Source organism: Mastigoproctus giganteus, chromosome 7, assembly GCF_048544385.1.
Source record: "Mastigoproctus giganteus isolate SK-2022 chromosome 7, ASM4854438v1, whole genome shotgun sequence".
NCBI classification, from domain to species: Eukaryota; Metazoa; Arthropoda; class Arachnida; order Uropygi; family Thelyphonidae; genus Mastigoproctus; species Mastigoproctus giganteus.
In genome coordinates this window covers 132,650,990-132,673,244 of record NC_143581.1, presented here as the reverse complement: position 1 = coordinate 132,673,244, position 22,255 = coordinate 132,650,990, and the positions used below count along the sequence as shown (strand labels likewise).

The 22,255-nt window shown below is 36.6% G+C and overlaps 1 protein-coding gene across 1 annotated transcript in view; it reads right to left on the bottom strand.

Moving 5' to 3' along the window:
• The window catches only part of LOC150083207 (tRNA (34-2'-O)-methyltransferase regulator WDR6), a 760,490-nt gene that overhangs the window by 20,812 nt on the left and 717,423 nt on the right, over window positions 1–22,255 (bottom strand). Inside the window, exon 23 of the mRNA XM_090378434.1 lies at window positions 167–335. Within this exon, the coding sequence (XP_090234560.1) occupies window positions 167–335 (169 nt within the window). The remainder of the gene's footprint in view (window positions 1–166; window positions 336–22,255) is intronic.

Below are 22,255 nucleotides of genomic sequence, written 5' to 3'. Positions count from 1 at the left end.
AAAAATCCCTATATATGAATAAAAAAAACTTTATATGAAGCACTTAGTTGCTAACGCATCTGGTAATTTTTTACATCTGCTCAGAACTTTTAATAAGTGAACTTTCATTAAATTTAACAGTATTCATCAGGAACTTGCCTTGTCACTAAAAATATACTCAACTTACTTATTCCACCAGCTTTCCAAACATGCGATATCAGGAACAGATAACATTTTGGCACATGTAAAATTGACTTCTAATTTCTTTGATGACTCATCATATAGCCAATGCCATAAGCAAAGCCTCTGGTCAATAGACACAGATACCAGTGATTTTCTTGATAGGAATGCTAATCCTGTGGAAGAAAAAAAAAAGTAATAAAATGATGTTTACTAGGTAAAACCTAATATTAAAAAAAAGCAAGACCCTCATTTTAATATTAGATTAGTAAGACACAGTAACTAGAAGTCGTTGGGCTACAATTAATGTCAATAATTAAACTCTTTAAATTATGAAACTCAAAGATAAAAATTTTTGCTAAAGGATATTTATTAATTTTTTTTCCTTGCCATATATAATCTTTATGTGAAGCATTCAGATGCTAAATCATCTGTATTCTTTTTTTAAAATTTTCAGCTAAGTATATTCTTGTATGTGGATACTACAGTGACGCTGAACAAATCTAACCTTGTGTAAATGTAATCAATCCTTTCAAAAAGAAATGCCTGTACCTTTTTGTGGTTTATTAAGTGAGTACCCAAAACTATCTATAGTCTAAAAATTTATTCGTTTTAAATGTTATTTATGATTTTCTGTGGAATGGGAGAATAAAAAAAAATATATTTTAAAATTAGAAAAAAAAACTAAGAAAATATAAATTGTGTGAAAACATGGATGGGTGTGGAAGAGTTGATTTTTATTTTTACTCACTTTTACTTTACTCTTTTCAATGAATATTGAAAGGGGTAAATTAAAAGTTAAATAAAATAACCAGGATTTAAAATTCAGTATATATATTTCTTTAAAATCCTTTAAAATTCAGTTTATATTCCAATATAAAGAAAGCCCAATGCATCATAAATAGTCATTAAACAGATTTTTGTTATATTCATATTACAAATCTCACAAATGTTATTTAAAACAAGTAATAAAATCTGTATATATAATAGAACCAGATAGTATGAATCAGAGCTGTACTACTCAATATGTTCTACGTTGATAATAATATTAGTAAAATAGTAAGAGGAGTTTACCTCAATATAGTGCGTAGAACACTTCCGTATGATACCCTCCAGAAATTAAAACGGAAAAAACCGACACCTTACCGGTACATTAGAGTAAAATATAAATAATTAAATAATCAATTTAACACAATTCAAATCAATTTAAAACAATTAAAATTCAAATAATGCAATTAAAAGAATCTAACGAAAATATTCAAAACCATTTTCTTCCTGAAGCTGACAATGCTTTTCGACCGTATGTCGTGATCACAGGAATGAAAATTACCGAATCGGGTTAAACCTGATACTTAAATAGAGATTATTTGTCTTCACGCATGCGCGTAAAGGTCCACGCATCGGAGATCAAATATGGCCGCCAAACATTAACCGAATTCTCCTGTAATTTAATTTCAACGGTTTCTGCAATTAATAGTCGCGTATAATTACGTTGAACGTTAAGTATTTTGGCTTCGTTAAATAAAAAAGTATGTTTTTTGTTAATGGCATGAAAGGCTAATTCTGACGCTGCTGAACGAGAAGCACGAACTGAGGCTTCATGTTGATTTACACGAATATTAAGAGAAAATCGGGTCGAACCCTGATAAGACGAGTCGCAATCACCCAAGAAATGTTGTATACTAGATCATTAATTTGTGTTGTGAACGCTGAAAGAACCGAGCGATTGTTCAGTATATTGTGTAACTTCCGTATTGGCCTAGCTACAATTTTAAATTCGGTATCTTTAAAGAATCTGTTAAGCTGTTTGTGCCACTGTTCAACATATGGGACAGAAATAAAGTATTTTTTGATATTACTATTGTTGATTTGTTGATTGGTGTAGTATTTTGTATCCTATCCGTAGCTTGTACCCTAATTCGGTTTATGGTGGTAATGGAATAACCCCTGTTTAAGAATCTGCTAGTTAATATTTGTATTTCTGAGACTAAAGCAGATTCCGTCGTTGAATATTTATAAGCATTAAGAAATTGATTAAAGATAATCGATCTTTTGTAGGTGAATGGGTGATAGCTATTATAATGTAGAAGCATACCGGTGTTTGTAGGTTTTCGATAGATGTTAAATAGATGGATGTTTTAAATTGATTTGAATTGTGTTAAATTGATTATTTAATTATTTATATTTTACTCTAATGTACCGGTAAGTTGTCGATTTTTTCGTTTTTTCCGTTTTAATTTCTGGAGGGTATCATACGGAAGTGTTCTACGCACTATATTGAGGTAAACTCCTCTTATTATTTTACTAATATAATAGAACCACACCATTTTGCAGGGATTACATGCTCATAAATGTGAACTACAATTCCTGCATGGTGCAATTTTATTGTTCTTCATTATCTCAAGCCATGTATGCACCATGGATGGTGGTGGGGGGGAACAGTTTCTTAACTTGCAATGTATTTTGCATAAAATATATTTTATAAATAATAATAGGTCACTGATTCTGCCAGGTGTAGATGCTGAGTAGAAATCTAGAAATTATCTGAATATAGAATTTGTGATAAAAATTACCTTAAATTTTGCTGGCAATGAAAGATAAGCACTACATTCCAACCTTTTGATGTCCCAAGATGCTATCCTGTATATAGGAATAAAAGTTAAACCCAAAGAAATCTAAAATCCTTTTCATCACATATGTGATGTATTTCTTGGACTTATAATTTTTTAGCCATGAATCTGAGTTTTGTAAGGGAAAAAATGGTCACACATCTGTCTTGAGATTTTGACTTGAATGAATTGTGATGACAGATGATATTTAGTCTGTTTTTGAAATTATATGCACCACTAACTGCATTCATCAACAGGCCAAAAAAAAAAAAAAACAAAAAGATAGAAAAGCATCAATCTGATACTTGCCCTAAATACCACAAGCGATTAATTTTTGTCCAGTGTCCATATATTTTTTTAATATCAGTTGGTCCTATTAAAAGGAGTTTAAAAAAAAATGTCTGAGCCCTTTATAATCATCTGTGCAAAAACAAAAATCCTTCCCTTTATACCAGTTATTCATCGAATAAATCCCACATTAATATGCTTTGTTACTGTTATTTAAAGGTTCTTTACTTTAAGATTCTTAATACTAGATTAATCTGATGATAACTAGATCTAGAATATCACTTTCTTCTGCCTCTCTAATGTGAAAGCACTTATAGAAAACAGTCACCAAAGCAAATTTAGACATGCCAGTCCATGAGGATCAGTATCGCAAACGTGCAGTACAGTGACCGTAGGAGCAGTCTAGCAGCTGATAATGCCGAGAAACTGTTGTACCTGCACCATAATATCAAACTTTTAAAATTTGACTACTGATATTTTTTAATGACAAAATTGTAATAATAATTAAATAAATATTTTTTTATGGAATTTCAGATTTATTTATCTATCCCAGAAGTTAATTTTAAGCCAATGACATTGGCTTTGGCCTCAGCTGAATATTGATTTTAACACTCGGCCATTTGACATTAGCCCAAAATATGTGTTCGGTGCACTTCTACTCTCCATACCACTCTTCCTATGATTAAAGCTGGTCCCTTTCAAAATTGGCCATGTGGAAGGCAATAGCATACCACCAGATTATCTGATGCCATGGAGAGACCACAACAAAAACAACTCCAAAAACTGCTGCAAACCAGATCCAGGATGTCATTGTGGAAAATTAAATTTAAGAAAGAAGATTGTAAATGTGGCCATATGGAATGTAAAAAGTTTAAAAGAAGGCAAGATGGAAATGGTCAATGAAATGGACAGGTACAAAATGAACATTTTAGGGGCAAACATAGTCATGTTGACTGGACAAGGTCATTTCAACACTAGAAGTGGATCTTTGGTTGTTTTTTCTGGAAGTGACCAAATAAAAGAACAAGGTGTCATTATTATATTGAATAAGGAATATTCAAGGTCTCTTCTTGGATACAATCAATACTATGAATAGTAGCTGGCTCTGACGTTTCGACTTCAGAGCCAACCAGTAAATCTCACAGTTTTAGTTGCATATGCATCAACAGCCACAGATGAAGATATGGATGTTTATTACGAAAACCTCCAAGCAACTCTTGGCCTGGTCCCAAAAAAGGACATTTTGATACTCCTGGGTGATTTAAATGCAAAAGAAGGCAAGAAAATTTTTTCTAGTCCAGAATGTGGAAGGTTTAGTCTTGGCACTAGAAATGAACAGGGAGACATTTTAATTGAATTTTGTCATCCAAACAGTCTTGTCATATGTAACCTTCTTTCATCAACACCCAAGAAGACTCTACACATGGAAATCTCTTGATCAGAAAACAAGGATTAAATCAATTACATCCGTATACAGCAAAAATGGCCTTCCAGTGTTCTCACAGCAAAGACACTTTCTGCCAGTGATCATCAGCTACTTCACATCAATTGCAAGCTGAAGCTGAACAAGATTGTGAATACCATTTTCCCTAGACGACTGGCTATAGAAAATATTCCCAACAATTATATAGTTGAAACAAGCAATCATTTTCAAGCTCTGTTAGAACTGGATGAAGAAATTCTGCCTGAGGAAATGTGGGAAAATACAAAAAGGATTATTAAGGATTCAGCAAATAGATACATTAGAGAAAGGGAAAAGATTAGGAAGCCATGGATTACAGAAGCCATTTTTAAACTTATTGAACAGAGAACTGCAAAAGCCCAAAGTGTACAAGGAAATGAAGAGTATCAGAATCTAAGGAAAGTCATCAAGTGTTGTTTAAGTCATGACAAACATCAATTGAAAGTGCAAATAAATTGAATTGTACAACAAATGAAACAACATCTAAGAAGATGTATGATGTTATTAAAACCTTAAGACAAAAGTTCCATCCAAAACTTAATGTAATTAAGGACTCAAAGGAGAATAATAAGATGAAACAAATAGCACTAATTGACACTAATGATCTGCCATCCCGTTTTCAAGAGTGTGATCATGAACCAGTTCTGCTGAAGGAAGAATTCGAAAAAGCCACCAGAGAACTGAAGTGTGGCAAGTCATCTGGAATTGATGAAATCACAGCAGGAATGATTAAAGTTACAGATGTAAAGGGAGTTGAGTTTTTTCATAAAATGATTGTAAAGATTTGGGAAATGGGACAGTGGCCATCAGACTCGAAGAAATTAATTTTCATTTCTTTACTATAAAAAGGAGATCTGAAAGTTTGTTCTAATTACAGGATTATTAGCCTAATTTCACATGCTAGTAAAATTCTTAAAATCATAATAAACAGAATTTCAAGAAAACTTGAAGAAAAATGCCAGAAGAGCAAGCAGATTTTATAAAGGGCAGAGAAACCAGACATCAGATCTTAAGCCTACGTCTAATTGTTGAAAAATGCAAAGATTCAAAGTTCCAGTTTTTTTTTTTTTTTTTTTTTTTTTTTTTATTCAAAAGCATTTGATTATGTTCGACATGAGAAACTATGTAAAATGATGATTAATAGGAGATTCCCAATCCACTTAATTCAGCTGATTAAGCTACTATACCAGGAACGGGAAGGAACTGTAAGAACCAACATGGGAAACACAGACTTATTCAAAATTGGTAAATGTGTCAGGCAGGGCTGCATTTTGTCACCTCACCTTTTAAATCTTTATGCTGAAGATATCATGCATGAACCTTTGGAAGACTTAGACACTGGCATCAAAATTGGAGGAATGAAGATAAACAACCTTCGTCATGCAGATGCTAATTTGCAATTCCAAGGATCATTTGAAAGAAACTCTGAGGACAGTTTGTGAAGCAAAGAAAAAAAAAGGATTGTTATTGAATGTGAGAAAAACTAAAATTATGGTGATTAGTGATAATCTCAGTTCCAAAAAAGTGAAGATTAATGGACAAGATATCAAAGAAATTGATGAATTTGATTAATTAGTTTGGATCAAGAGTAAATAAACATGGTGACTGCTTAAATAATGTAAAGAGAAGACAGGCAACTACTAAAATGTTGGTCACTGATCTGATCTGATGAAATTGTGGAGAGATTAAGATCTGCCCTTAAAGACGTAATTAGCATTAGTAGAGGCATATGATGCAAGAAAGCAAGCTTATGCAACATCAGCCAAAAAAAAAAAAAAAACACTTCCACTTCACCCCCTCCGTTTGTTCGAAATACCTGTCCAGCTGAGCCTTAAATTTATTTAGGCTATCAACTTCCACAACAAGGGATGGAAGTCTGTTCCACCAACCAACTACCCGCTGGCTAAAGGCAAATTTCCGCACATCTATCCTATATCTGTCTTTCCTTAATTTGAATGTATGCCCTCTCAGGTGATTATTCTGAGCAAGAGGCAGAATCCCATCAGCACTGAGCATGCTCAAACCATTCAAGGCTTTATACATCTCTATCAGATCACCTTGCCGGTGCCCAGTCTCCAGACACTATAATTTGCAAAACTTAAGCCCCTTTCTTCGTAAAAGCAACCCTTTGTTCCATTCACTAATCTTGTTGCCCTTCTTTGTACTCGTTCCAGCATCTCTACATCCTTCTTGAAATGAGGCCTCCAGACCTGTATACAGTACTCTAGGTGTGGCCTGACCATTGCCTTATACAAGGGAATAATCACCTCCTTATCCCTGCTAGAAAAATTCCTGTATATCATTGATAAGACACCATGAGCTACTCTTGCAACCTGTCTGCACTGCTCAGAGAACTTCATATCTGCCTGCACAATTACCCTCAGGTCCTTTTCATTCTCCACCACTGTCAGTGTAGTACCACAGAGTTGATACGTTGCTCTGGGGTTGCTGTTTCCCATATGTAGTACTTAACATTTGTCAATGTTAAACTTCATTTGCCACCTCTCAGCCCATCTGCTCAACCTTTACAGATCCTGTTGCAGCAGCTTAGCATCAGTAGTGTCCTTAACAACCCTGCCAACCTTCCTATCGTCTGCAAACTTGGACATTAAGCTTGATATACCATCATCAATATCATTTATAAATACAGAAAACAATAATGGACCCAATACTGAACCCTGAGGGACTCCACTAATAACATTAGTCCACGATGAGCAGTGTCCATCTCCCCCTCAACTACCCCTTTATCCATAGCAGAAATTTGCCTCCAATGCCACACTGCTCCAATTTGTGCAGAAGTCTTCCATGTGCAACAGTATCAAAAGCCTTTCTAAGATCCAAGTATATAATATCAAAGTTATTCCCTGTATCCAATTCTTTTGTGACTGCATCATAGTATCCAATCAAATTGGTCAGGCAAGACTTCCCCTTAACAAAACTATGCTGTGTCTGAGCTATAACTTAAGTCTTGTCTAGATGATCCTGCAGTGCTTCTTTAACCAGTGCCTCCATTAATTGAGAACCATTTATTCGATAATTTTTCCAGTTGCCACATGGATGTGAAGCATAGAATCTGAAAAGAGTTGACAGGAAGAAAATTGAGGCTACAATGGAAACAAAATAGAAAGGGTTACAAATTGGAATACAATTACCAGTATTGTAATTGTATTTTTGTAATCATAATATTGCAAATGTCTTCTTCTAGTTCTCTGCCCTCAGGCAGGTGCAGGACTCCATTGATGCATTGCTTCTCTATCTTGTGCTTTCCTTATAATTCCTGCATAATTTCCTCTTCCTATCCAATCCATCATTCCAATTCTCCTTCTCCCAACAGCTCACTTCCCACACATCTTCCCCTCAATTACTTTCCTCAACATGCTTTCACTCCTCAATTCATGTTCTATAAAGTTCTTTTGCCTTCTTCTTAGACCTTTTACTAATGTTCTCTCTTCACCTACTTTCCTCAAAATTTCCTCTTTACCATGGACTACTTCATGGATTTCTTCTTCTAGGAAAGAAGAAAAATGCAACAAACAGTACCAACTATTGTAACTGTAATATTGGTAATTGTATTCAAATTTGTAACCCTTTCTATTTTTGTTTCCCCAACAGTACAGTCTGATGATGGGTATCAGTAAGATACCTCAAACATTACCTTAATGTGTAGTAGTTTAGGTGAAAGCTTAATAAACTATATTATTAATTTCACGTGGTATAATAGTTGTATTATATTTAGTAATAATCTTAGTGGGTATTGAATAAAATTGGCAGGCCTAAAGTTCTTCTTTATAGCATCAACAGAAGAAAACTTAAATATTTTGGACATATAGTAAGAAGGTATAACATTCTGTTGAAGAATATAATGGAAGGAAAAATTGAGGGGAAGAGGAGCAGAGGAAGACGTGCAACTAGGTGGAAGGATGGAATCAGTGATCTTCCGAACACAAAAGTTTGCAATGCTACTTTTAGAACACAAGATCAATGCAGTTGGAGGAAATTGATAGTGGCCACAACAGCTCCTCAAGGAGCTATGTGATTGAAAGAAGATATTGCAATAGAAGCAATAAACAAATCAAATCCTCTGCTTATTGCTGTAATTACACTATTAGTTTGTGCATCCTCCAAAACTAACAGTTTTCTGACCAATCTAACACCACCTCAATAGCATCAGCAAATATTTTTGCTATGTTCCAAAAGCTAAGAAAAATACATAATTTTTTTATAACTATTGGAAACTGAATTTCTGTTAAAAATAGTAATAACTGAACCAACATCTTACAAACTGTGACACATAATAGGTCAGTTAATGTATGTTCATTTAATTTTCTTCCTCTTCATTACTGCTAAGCGCAATCAAATAAGAATGTTTTCTCTGTTGCAGAATATCTTCACTTTCTGAACTTCCTTCTGCAACATCTAGATTTCATGCATCATAGGCTCTCTTTAAAATATCAGTATTCTGGGATTGTTTGCTTTTGCTTGATAGATCTTTGTAAATTGCATGGTATGGAGCTAAGCATTTTTGAAGCTTCCTTTCGAACTTTGTGTTCCTTCCAGTCGAAGGATCTGCATTTAAAAAATAAGATTCCAATTGCTCAGCTAAGTTTATGCCTTCCTGTATGTTTTTATTGAAAAATTTGGAACTTTAGAATTTTCATCTGGGCTATTATTATTATTATTAGCCATATAGTGCAAGGAAGCCTGAGGCTTATGCTGCACTAGCCAAAAAAAAAAAAAAAAAAAAAATTATGAATTACCCTGAGAGAGAGAGAGAGAATGAAAGTCAGAAGTAGAAAGGAAGGGAATCACCAAGAAAGAGAAGAATGATGATATCCAGCTCAGGACCCTCGGTGTGCCAAGCCCATACTCACCAGATGAGAGATCATCCTCTGAATTGATTTGGTTTGGTTTACCTCTGATGCCATTTCCACCAAATCTGCTTTGCCATTTTTTTCTACCAGTAATTTGTGAACGTCTTCAGTAGTCATATCATCAAAGCCTTCCCCTCCTACCAACTTATTAGCAAGTTCTACTATTTCACCGATTCTGTTTTCGGCCGGCTGGACCATATTTCCTAAAGACTCTGGCCATACATTTCACCAACACGCATGTGTTGACGGTTTTACTCCTTTGAGTGATAACGCTATTATTCCAATACAGTCCAGAATTGAAAAGCAAGATTATACACTAGCTGATCCGGAAGCCTCCTAGAGAGTTACCAATAGGTTTGGTCCGGTGTACTAACTAGCGGCCGGCCTGCGAACACCGTTTTAGAGCTGTACCCTCAAAATGTAAGGAATGTCGGATCCCGCCATGTTGTTCATCATAACCTTAAAAGTCATCAATCATACTGCATGATGGAAGAGATAGGGAAGGGTTGACCGGAACTTAGCTCTAGAGACTAAACATGGGTTCCACATCTTCAAGCCTCCAATAAGAACAGTGGTGGTATTGCAACAGTTGATGAGAGTCATCTACTACCTAGTACTGCCTGATAACATAAAGAGGGCGGCATTTCTCCATATGGTGTGGGCGCCACACCTCGACTCCTGCTTACGTTGGTTCACACCTGGGTGGTCACCCACCATGTACTTGTGCATGGAGGTTATACCCAGGATTACTAACAGTCCCACCATCGTGAAGGTGCAAGCAGAGGATTTGGCTGCCACAGACAGTCCAGACCTTGCCGAAATTGGGTCCACTTGACTTGAGTGTCATCCGAATATCAGTTGCATCAGCGTTTTAGACTCCCAGGTAGCAAGTAAAGCTTGTCTGGCATATCTGAGAGAATGTCGGTGACAACCTCAAGGACCACCCACTGGCTAAAGGCACATTTCCGCACATCTATTCTACATCTGTCTTTTCTTAATTTGAATTTATGGCCCCTTAGGTTCGTAATCTGAACAAGTGGAAGGATCCCATCAGAATTCAGCGTGCTCAACTCATTCAAGGCTTTATACACCTCAATCAGATCATCGTGCAGGTGCCTTGTCTCCAGACACTGCAATTTGCAGAACTTAAGCCTCTCTGATCCCTTCATTCCCCTCACCAATCTTGTTGCCCTTCTCTGTACATGCTCAAGCAAATCGACATCCTTCCTAAAATGAGGCCTCCATTCCTGTATGCAGTACTCAAGGCGTGGCCTGACCATTGCCTTATACAGAGGGACAATCGCCTCCTTTTCCTGCTAGCAAAATTCCTATATATCATTGACAAAACCCCATGATCTGCCCTGGCAGCCTGTCTGCATTGCTCAGAAAACTTCATATCTGACTGCACAATTACTCCCAGGTCTTTTTCATTTTCTACCGCCTTAAGTGTAGTACCACACAATTGGTACGTTTCTCTTGGGTTACTTCTACCCATATGCAGTACTTTGCATTTGTCAAGGTTAAACTTCAGTTGCCACTTCTTAGCCCATCTGCCCAAATTATCTAGATCCTTTTGCAGTAGCACACTGCCATTACTGTCATTAATAACCCTGCCAACCTTTGTATCATCAGCAAACAATGTAGAGCAGACATCATCTTTTAAGGGCATAAAAGGTGATATTGTTGTACACGTTGGCACTAATATTAAGAGTAAGAGACCAAATTACTTATTATATTATTAAGCACATTATATTATTATATTAAGCAGAATTACTTAACAAGTACAGGTCAATGTTGAAAAAAGACTCGAGTTAGGGTTGAATTTGAAAGCATCTGTAATTCTGCCCAGACAAGATAGGAGGCAGTATATGATGAGAGCCTTGTCGATCAGTTCGATCCTGGAGAGATTGTGCAAGGCTCAAGGGGTAGAATTTTCCTCAGCCTGGTCTGTGCTTGTTAACAGGAGACTGCTTCTACAGGGATGGGATACACGTAAATAGAAAGGGTGCAAGAATATTTGCTGATACTATCGAGGCAGTGTTAGGTGGGTTGGAAAACTGTTAGCTTGGGGGGGGAGATACATGGACTAATAGATTAACAGTAGCCGCTGGCAGAAGTGAAAGTGATTATTGAACTGCTTCTATTGGAATGAGCAGCAGCCTGGAAAACAAGGTGCAGCGGATTTCAGAGACTGCTGGGAGTCATTGCGGAACAAGTAAATACATGGGCTGTGTTAGGGTAGCTAAGAATAGGAACAGATGCATGTATACTTGTGTGTACACCAATGCTTGGAGTTTGGTAAATAAATTTGATGAATTTGAGACGTGGTGTCACAGAGATATAAGGAATGCAGAAATGGAATTTGGGGATTACAATGTGTACAGGAAGGATAGACAGGACAGGAAGGGAGGAGGGGTTATGCTATTAGTTAAGAAACACATAAAATCCAAGGAAGTACAACCAGACATGGCTGGACAGTGCAGTGTCGAGTCAGTTTGGTGTGACATAAGCAGTCCTACTTGAGAGTAGGAGTGTGTTCAGGGCCGCGCCAACCCTGTGTCTGAGTGTGCGACGAACATGGGCGGCCAAATCCATGGGTGGCCGAAATAATGTAGAATCTAAGCATAATCTGAATAAAGAAAATACAAATAAAGAAATTCTTGTCATAATAAACTAACATAAAAATAACAGCCAAACACTTATCAAAGTGCTATTGTTCTTGATAGTTGTTCTGTAAATGTAGTCTTTACTTGTTGACTCAGTATTTGCTGCTTTTAACTCGAGCCACTCAGCGAACGACTACAGATATCAATGTATGCATACTATGTGTTTCTTAAATTTCATTTATTTAGACATCCAATAAACAGCTCAATACTTAACAAAACAAAATAAACAATTTTTAAAAATGATGGTGAACCTGTAACTTTTTTGATTCTTTATTCATATATTAGTAGTTGTTGAGAGCCCATTATACAGTATTACCTCTTTTAATGATAGGGATGCATTCGCTGAGACAACTGGATCAAAATTAGGGGAATTACTCATTCATATCTAGTTGTCGCCAACTAAAAACTTTTGTCAGTTACGTTATAGCAAGTATCGTTTACAGAAGTAATGAACTGAAATTTAACATTTAATAATTTTATTTTAAAGTGCAGTGTATTACATAAGAATATTAAAAAATAAATTTAATAAATATTATCAGCATGAAGTTTATTCTAAATTTTCTATTTACGTAAATTAAATACTGACGTCAAATTACCCTGCAGCAGGCGAGTTTTCATAACTGAAAAATGTATGCATATTATTTATTTATAATAGTAATAGAAAATATTTTTTTATATTTAGCCATGCCTAAAGACAGCCAGACTTACTGAAAAACAAAAAGATTTTCCTGTGTGCAATATCATAAAAAAAGAAAAGTAAAAGATGAAGGAAATAAAAAATCAGAAGGTGCTATTTTAAAATACTTTCAAAGTCGCGAAGAACCGTCAACATCTTCACCGTGTTCAGTAACCATAGCAGAAAGTAGTGAAAGTGGTTCAGGTTCCGATGAAAAAAATTATAAAGACGACGAGAATAAAAATGAATTTGAAGATAAAAATTAAGGTCAAGATAGAAGTAGTGCTGAAAAAGACTGACGAAATGCAAATAAAGGATATTGAAGTAGATGAAATAAGAGACCGGTATGTGGCTGTTAAGGCTGTCTGATAATTTTGTGCAACTTTTAATTCAAAATGAACCTGTACAAGTAAAAAATATTAATTATCCTGTTGATTACAATGGAGAAAAATTTTTCGATTCATATTACAAACGTACATTACTTAATGGGGAAAAAACTTCAAGAAATTGGTTGCTGTACTCTATATCTTTGAATAATGTTTTTTGTTTTTCCTGTACACTTTTCAGTTTTCCCAAGAATTTGTTAGCTACAAATGGATTTTCAGGGTGGGAACATTTGTCCCAATCATTTTTATCGAGACATGAAAAGAATGAAACTCATTAAAAATTATACCAAATGGATGGATCTTAGAAAAGCATTAGAAAACAAAACCACGATAGATCACTATGAACAAGAAATTTTTAATTGTGAAAAAATTCATTGGTATAAGTAATAAAATGGATAATATATATAATTCAGTTTTTGGCATGAAAAATTTAGCCATTAGGGGAACAAGTAATATTTTGTTTGACTCAAATAATGGCAATTTTTAAAAAGCTGTGGAAAAGCTGTCGGTCCTTGAGGTTGTCACAGACATTCTCTCAGATATGCCAGACAAGCTGTACTTGCTACCTGGGAGTCTAAAACGCTGATGGAACTGATATTCAGGTGACACTCAAGTCAAGTGCACCCAATTTCGGCAAAGTCCGGATGGTCTGTGACAGCCAAATCCTCTGCTTGCACTTCACGATGGTGGGACTGTTAGTAATCCTGTGTATAACATCCATGCAGAAGTACATGATGGGTGACCACCCAGGTGTGAACCAATATAAGCAGGGGTCGAGGTGTGGCACCCACACCACATGGAGGACTGCGGTGCCTCTATGTTACCAGGCAGTACTAGGTTGTAGATGACTCTCATCAACCGGTGCAATACCACCACTTTGCTTATTGGAGGCTTGAAGTGGTGAACCCATGTTTAGTCTCTAGAGCTAAGATCCAGTCAACCCTTCCCTATCTCTTCCATCATGCAGTATGATTGGTGACTTTTGAGGTTATGATGAACATCGTGGCGAGATCCAATATTCCTTATATTTCGAGGGTACAGCTCTAAAATGGTGTTCGCAGGCCGGCCGCTAGTTAGTACACTGGACCGAACCTATTGGTAACTCTCTAGGAGGCTTCCGGATCAGTTAGTGTATACTCTTGCTACCTCTACTCTGCCAGATAGTGACTGGAAGGAGTCCGAGTAGTGTGTATGCGGGGAGCATTGTCGAGGCCACGTTATGTCAAGGATCTGGGTATATTCTTACCACATGTACGCCATATCCAAAAATTTAATTACTTCATACAGCATGTCCCACCCACTTTTTCTTACTATTGAATACACCATGAATTGTCAAACTAATAGAGCAAGCTTATCTGCGATAAGATCTAAACCTCCCAAGGACTTCCTAATTCATTTCACAAATATACGTGATCTCAATTCTAATCTCAATGATGTCCATTTCCACTTGCAGTCTGCCAAACCCCATGTACTTTTTCTGACAGAATCTCAGTTATCAGTTGATTCAACTACTACTCATCTCAGATGCTAAATTATTCGCTGCATGATTCCTTTCGCCTCAAAGGTGGTAATTGTGCATATGTCCATTCTGATATTCCGTCAGAGACTTGGCAATTTGGAATCTCCTCTCTTTGATCTTCTCTGGCTTAAAATCTCTCTACCTCATTGTGTCAAATTCATCTGTTGTCTCTACTGTTTGCCTAACTCCACTAATCAATGGAGCTCTTTGATTTCCTCTCTTTGCAACTTGACTTTCTCCAGTCCAACTTTCCTAACATTGACTTAATTTTTCTTGGTGATTTTAATATTCACAACTCCAGCTGGCTTCCATTTTCTAGTCACACCAACCCAGCTGGTTGAGATGCTGAGGCTTTTGCAATTACTAATGACCTTTCACAGATTGTTCATTTACCTACAAGAATACCGGCCAATCCTAATCATACAGGCAACACGCTTGATCTTTTTCTCACAAACAACCCTTCTAAGTACACGGTCGAAGTGAGAGGCCCTTTAGGCACTTCAGATCACAACTTGGTGATTGTCCCTTTTCCAATGGAGCCTTTATCTCATGGCTATTCCCAACCTCGTGTTGTTTGGCATTACAAGAATGCAAAATGGGATGACCTGCGAGATTTCTTTTCTTTGGTCGGATTACTGTTTCAAAACTATGTCAACGTTTGCTCAGATCGTGTCAGTGAAATTATTCTTGCAGGAATGGAATCCTTTATCCCACAATCCACTTTAAAATCTCATCCTTTATCTAAACCTTGGTTTTCCAATAAATGTGCTAAGGCTGTTCAAGAGAAGAATGTTGCATATTGTAATTGGCTTGTTTCTAATTCTTCAGTTTCATTTTCTGCCTACACCAAAGCTCACAACAATTGTAAAGCAGTTATTAATCAGTCCAAACTAGAGTTTGGACAGGCTAAGAGTAGAAAACTTGCTTCTTGCCCTAATGGTAGCCGAGCATTCTGGTCTCTTGCCAAAGCTATTGGCCGCAACTTCTGCCCATCTCTGCTCCCACCTCTGTCCAAACCAGATGGTTCTGTTGTCACTGCAGCCAAGGATAAAGCTGACCTGCTAGCATCTCATTTTTCTTCCACCATTCCCAACATGCTCCATTCAATGCCTCTTGTGGTCTTCCGTCAAAAGGATGTCAGAAGGATTTTGATGAATCTTGATGCTAAGAAAGCTCCAGGTCCCGATGGTATTTCTCCACTTGTTCTCAAAACCTGTGCTCCTGAACTTACTCCTATTCTTTGCCGCCTTTTTTCACTTTCGTATTCCAAAGGTGTTTTTCCTTCTGCTTGGAAATTTGCTCATATCCAGCCAGTTCTTAAAAAAGGGTGACAAATCCCTCCCATCCAATTATCGTTCCATTGCAATTACTTCTACTCTCTCTATAGTAATGGAGAAATCAATTAACCGCCAACTCTTAAACTACCTAGAAACCTTCCGTCTGATCAACGACCGCCAGTATGGATTCCGTCAGTATCGATCCACCGGTGATACTCTGGCTTATGTTACCCATTTATAGACTAATTCAATGGAAAGGTTTGGTGAAACATGAGTAGTTGCTCTTGACATCTCAAAGGCCTTCGATCGTGTTTCGCATAAAGGTCTTCTAAATAAGCTTCCATCTTATGGTTTTCCAACTGTTTTTAGTAATTGGTTATCCAGTTTTCTTTCTGATTGCTCACTGAGGGTGATGGTAGATGGCTCTCTGTCTTCTAACTTCTCCACTAATGCCAGTGTCCCACAAGGTTCAGTTCTTTCCCCCACTCTTTTCCTCTTGTATATTAATGACTTTCTTCCATTGACTGGAAATCCTATCCATAAGTTTGCCGATGATAGCACATTGCATTCCACTTTCCATTTTGAGAAACCTTGCCCTGCTCAATCAGCTTCAACGTCTCGAAAATCTACCAATTCCTTAAATGTGGATCTTCAGGTAATTCTCCAGTGGGGCAAAAACAACTTAGTTGATTTCAACCCTTCTAAAACTCAGTCTTGTCTTATATCTCGCAAAAAGGATTCTTCTGCTCATATGCTTATCTTTAGTGACACTCCGATTTCTAGGCAAAATGATATATCTTTTTTGGGGATTACCCTGACTACTAATCTCTCTTGGCACAAGCACATTACAATTATTGCTTCCTCTGCATCTAAAAAACTTGGTTTTCTCTTTCGCTCTCAGCGTTACTTTTCTTCCAAACAGCTGCTCACTCTGTATAAATCGCAAATCTTTCCTGCCATGGAATATTCCCACATCTGGGGTCGTGCCCCAAAACCTCTCTCAGGCTTCTTGATTCCATTCAGAAGAGGGCAGTTAGGTTAATTAATGATTCATCTCTAACAGAGTCTCTCCATGATACTTCCATGGGCATTGTTCTTCTGAATTGGCTTCTTTAATTCCCGCTCTCTCTTTCAAAATAGTCCGAACCCGTGCTGCCACCAGCTGACATCCATTTACTGTCCAACTTCAAACTCACAGAAGCAACTTTTCATCTTCCTCATTTATTAATTCAACTGCCGTTTTCTGGAACAACCTTCCTTCATACGTATTTCCTGAAAATTACAGTCTACAGAAGTTCAAGTCCAATATCAACAAATATCTTCTTTCGTCTTCTCAACCTCCAACCCAAGCACGGTACTAAATACTATAGGTTCTAATACCTCTCATGTTTGGGGTTTATATATATATAAAAAAATAAATAAATAACAATAATTTCAAAATTTGATCCAACTATTTCATAACATATTCTTCGAAGGTGTATTCTTCCCAAAATACCAAACATGAATGCCAACATATCTGGGTGACAAAATTCAGAATGAAATACAGGTAGCTCTCATTTTACACTGGCCCTATTTGCGCCGATTCGCAAATCAGACCAGTGCAATATATCACCAATCTGTATAACAGCTTGTCTATTTCTTCCTTGAATTTATTCAAACTACCCAATTTCACGACAGCATATGCAAATTTTTTCAAATAATCAACTACCCACTGGCTGAAGGCAAATTTCTGTTCATCTATCCTGCCTCAGTTTGAATTTATGCCCCATCATGTGCGTAGTCTGAGTAAGAGGAAGGATGCCATCAGCATTGAGCTTACTCAACTCGTTCAAATTTTTAAAAATCTTTAAACAGCTTAATCAGTCTCCTTGCAGGTGCCTTTGTTGGGTAATGGTCAAGGCTTAGTGCAGCGTTTCCCAAACTGTGTTCCAAGGAACACTAGTGTTCTGTGAGATATGAACAAGTGTTTTCCGTGAAAAATCTTAATTAATAATTAAAAAAAAATAATAATAAATAAATAAATTTTGCATATTTCTAGTGTACACCACTTTTGTATCATTATAATTTTTAACATTATTTTTTTTCAGTTATTAATTGATTATTAGTGTATACTGGCATAGACAAATAATTAAATAGACTGCAGAACACTTTATTTTGGCGGGCTTTGCATAAAGAAGTATGCATAGAGTAATGACATCTACGAAAAAGTAGCAATGTAGTGGTCTAATATGCCATTTGTATGCGATTTAGCCTGGATTGATTGGATTGTATATGGGTTGGGGGGGGGTGAAGTGAACTGATATCATAACTAAACTCACTTCCTTGTATACATTTTTTTTGATAATTATCAGTATTTCAAAATATTATTATTAAACCATGGATTTGTAGTTGAAAAAAGGGAACTTTAAAATGAGAAGCAAGTACTCCTGGCAGTGCAACTGTGGTCGATTAAAAAGTACACAATATTGTCACACTTCAAAGTGAGGATGAACAATCGTAGCCTTTTGTTCCCCAAAAATTCAAAGTGACAGGAACCAAGTAATAAAAAACCAAAACGAAAGTATGATGACAGTTATTTGAATTTCAGCTTTACGTGTGTTGGAAATGAAGATGCTCCTGATGCACAGTGCATTGTATGTAATAAAATATTAGCAAACAGTTCTTTGGCTCCCACTAAACTTGTGTTTCTTAAGTGTTTTGTAAATACATTGTGAGATGAAAAGTGTTCTGTAAATATACTGTGAGATGAAGAGTGTTCCATGTCTAAAAATGTTTGGGAAATGCTGGCTTAGTGGGTAGTCCAGAGTTTACTAATGGATGCATGGAAACAATGGTGGCAAGCAGATTGTCATGTCTGTAGCTGTAGTTGTTCCAGTGAAGAAATGAATGTAAGTATCAGCACTGGTATTTAGTAATATTAGATTGTTTGTCAAGCAGTGATTCAAGATATTTTCCTCATCTGTTTGTATGTGGGGGGCCCCAGAATGGGTAGTATGTGTTAAAGTCCCCTAATACCCAAAAAAAAAGAGGAGGAGGAATCTGTATAAGAAGTTCTTTCAGGTCAATATAAGTATATTCTTTGTTTGGTGAGAGGTAGATCAAAACTACTGTTAACATAATTCCTAAAAAGACGTGTAATATTTAACAAGTATGGATATAGACGACAACACCACCTTGGATGAAACAATCTTAAGTATTATGCAGAAGATAGCATGGACACTGGATAGAGACAAAAAACAGAGAGCAGAGCTAAAAACCAGACTGAATCAAACCCAACTGTTAAGAAAACAAAAAATCAATCATATCATACAGTGAAATTGTAGAGGCTCATGTAGCAATACTGATAATATCTGTAACCTAAGTAAGCACTATAGTCTGGCAAGCATATGCATCTACAAGCAAGTAACCTCTTTTCGCATTTAACTCCAACAAATCAATAAACTACACTATCTATCAACAAATCAATAAAATACACTATCTATCAACAAAATAGAAATAACAGCACTGCTGTGGATGGAGGTGTGGCCATTCTTGTGATCAAGAATTCCCAATAAACACATTCTACTGCAGACATCACTAGAATCATAGAAGTACATGTCTTCTTAGGAATTATGTTAACAACAGTTTCAATCTACCTCTCGCCAAACAAAAAATATACTTGTAATGACCTGGAACAACTTCTCATACAGATTCCACCACCTTCCTTTTTGTGTATTAGGCGACTTTAATACACACACCCATTCTAGGGCTTACCATATACAAACAGATGAGGAAAACATCTTGAATCACTGCTTGACAAACAATCTAATATTACTGAATACCATTGCTGATATTCACTTTCATTTCTCCACCGGAACAACTACAGCTACAGATGTGACAATCTGCTCTCCACCATTGTTTCCATGCATCCATTGGTAAACTCTGGTCTATCCACTAAGCCGTGACCATTACCCAATAAAGGCACCTGCAAGGAGAACTGATTAAGCTGTTTAAAGATTTTTAAGAATGTGAACGAACTGAGTAGTAGTGGCATGTGATTCAAGAAAGCAAGTCAGCCACAAAAAAAAAAAATTTTTTTTTACAAAACAATTCCCTCAATGTTTGTCCAGTTACTCCTTAAATTTACTTAATCTATCAACTTCCACAATGACAGATGGAAGTTTGTTAAAGCAATTAACCACCTGCTGGCTAAAGGCAAATTGCCGCACATCTATTCTACATCTGTCTTTCCTCAATTTGAATTTATGCCCCCTTAGGTTCGTAATCTGAACAAGTGGAAGAAACCCATCAGAATTCAGCGTGCTCAATCCATTCAAAGCCTTATAGACCTCAATCAGATCACCTCGCAGGTGCCTAGTCTCCAGCCGCTGCAATTTGCAGAACTTAGGCTTCTCTTGTTAAGAGGATCCCTTCATTTCTCTCACCAATCTTGTTGCCCTTCTCTGTGCACACTCAAGCAAATCTACATCCTTCTTAAAATGAGGCCTCCAGACCTGTATGCAGTACTCAAGGCATGGCCTGACCATTGCCTTATACAGAGGGACAATCACCTCCTTTTCCCTGCTAGCAAAATTCCTGTATATCATTGACAAAACCCCATGACCTGCCCTGGCAGACTGTCTTGTCTGCATTGCTCAGAAAACTTCATATCTGACTGCACAATTACTCAATGCTGATGGCATCCTTCCTCTTACTCAGACTACATACATGATGGGTGCATAAATTCAAACTGAGGCAAGATGGTTACAGGATAGATGTACAGAAATTTGCCTTCAGCCAGTGGGTAGTTGATTATTTGATCAAATTTAAATTGGATAGTGAATAAATTCAAGAAAGACATAGACAAGCTGTTATACAGATTGGTGATATATGAAATTCTTTTGTTAGGGTTTTTTTTTTTCCCTTTGGCTTGGCTGATGCTGTATAAGCTGCTTTCTTGCAATACTAATACAGTGAAACTTCCCTTTAACGGACAGCCATGGGGAACGAGAATGTGTCCGTTAGAGAGAAGTGTCCGCTAACAAGAAGTTTTGTTACGTATCATACGCATTAATGAGTTTGACTTTATCTTTTAAAGTTAAATGTTTACGAGAAGACATTGTGCACTTCACACGACACTGCACAAAACTGAAAACTGAAACTCAAAAGACGTAAGGCTGACAAAATCCCCCCCCTCCTGCACACACTGAATTCATCAGAAGTTTTACACGTGTCTTAAAATTCTTGAAAAAGGGTTTAGAACCACAACGTAAACCTTGATAAAATTCAGAGAATCGGAAATAGAAAATAAACACACGATTAAGGCAATACGTGGAAGAAACGTTCCTAGAAAAAGGGCCGTGAGCTTGCCCGCTGTCCGTTATTGGGAGATCAAATTAAGTGCTAATCTAAACGAAACAGTGCAGATTGCCTGTCTGCGTCCGTTACAGAGAATGTCCGCTAGACGAAGCTGAAAACACGTCAAAACCAATAGAAGAGAGTTGGGGAATTTGAAAATGTCCGTTGTAGAGAGGTGTCCGTTAGGAGAAGTTTCACTGTACTAATAAACTACACTAAATCAAAAACTTAATACCTCTTGCCACATTGTTAATGATTACTTTAGTGTTACATATTATCAATATTTAATTCACCAAACTTTGGTTTTCACGACCACCTTGCACTCAATTGGCATACTCTAAATCAGCTTCTCAATATTGTTAATGTATATCATATGATTTCAAAGTTTAAAAATTAATTTATGAAGCTCAGTTTTAGAATGTTGCTTATATTTGTGATAGCTCCTGACCAATTTAAATATCTGATAAGATAACTCCTGACCAATTTTCGTCCACAGATTTTCAATCGGAAAACACATTGAGAAAAGACAAGGCAATGTGTTACCCAATCAACATGACTGGTCATGTTCGTAAGTAATGAATACCAAATTAATCATTAACTACATGAAAAAATATACTAATATCATTCAATGTTGTTTATTTTCCCTTTTGCAATTTTCGCTCATTTCATTTATGGACCTATTATTATTAGTAGTAATAGTAGTGGCATATGATGCAAGAAAGTAAACTTATGAAGCATCAACAAAAAAAACAAAACAAAAAAAAAAAACCCTCCAACATCACCTGCCCATCCTGCTCAAGTAAATCTGCAGATCTCTTACTCTTAAGGTCATCAGTGCTAACATTAGCATTAGCATTAGTACAGGCATTTGATGCAAGAAAGCAAGCTTATGCGGCATCAGCCAAAAAAAAAAAAAAAAAACTCACTTCCACTTCACCCCTCTGTTCTTTCAAAATACCTGTCCAGCTGAGCCTTAAACTTATTTAGGCTATCAACCTCCACCAC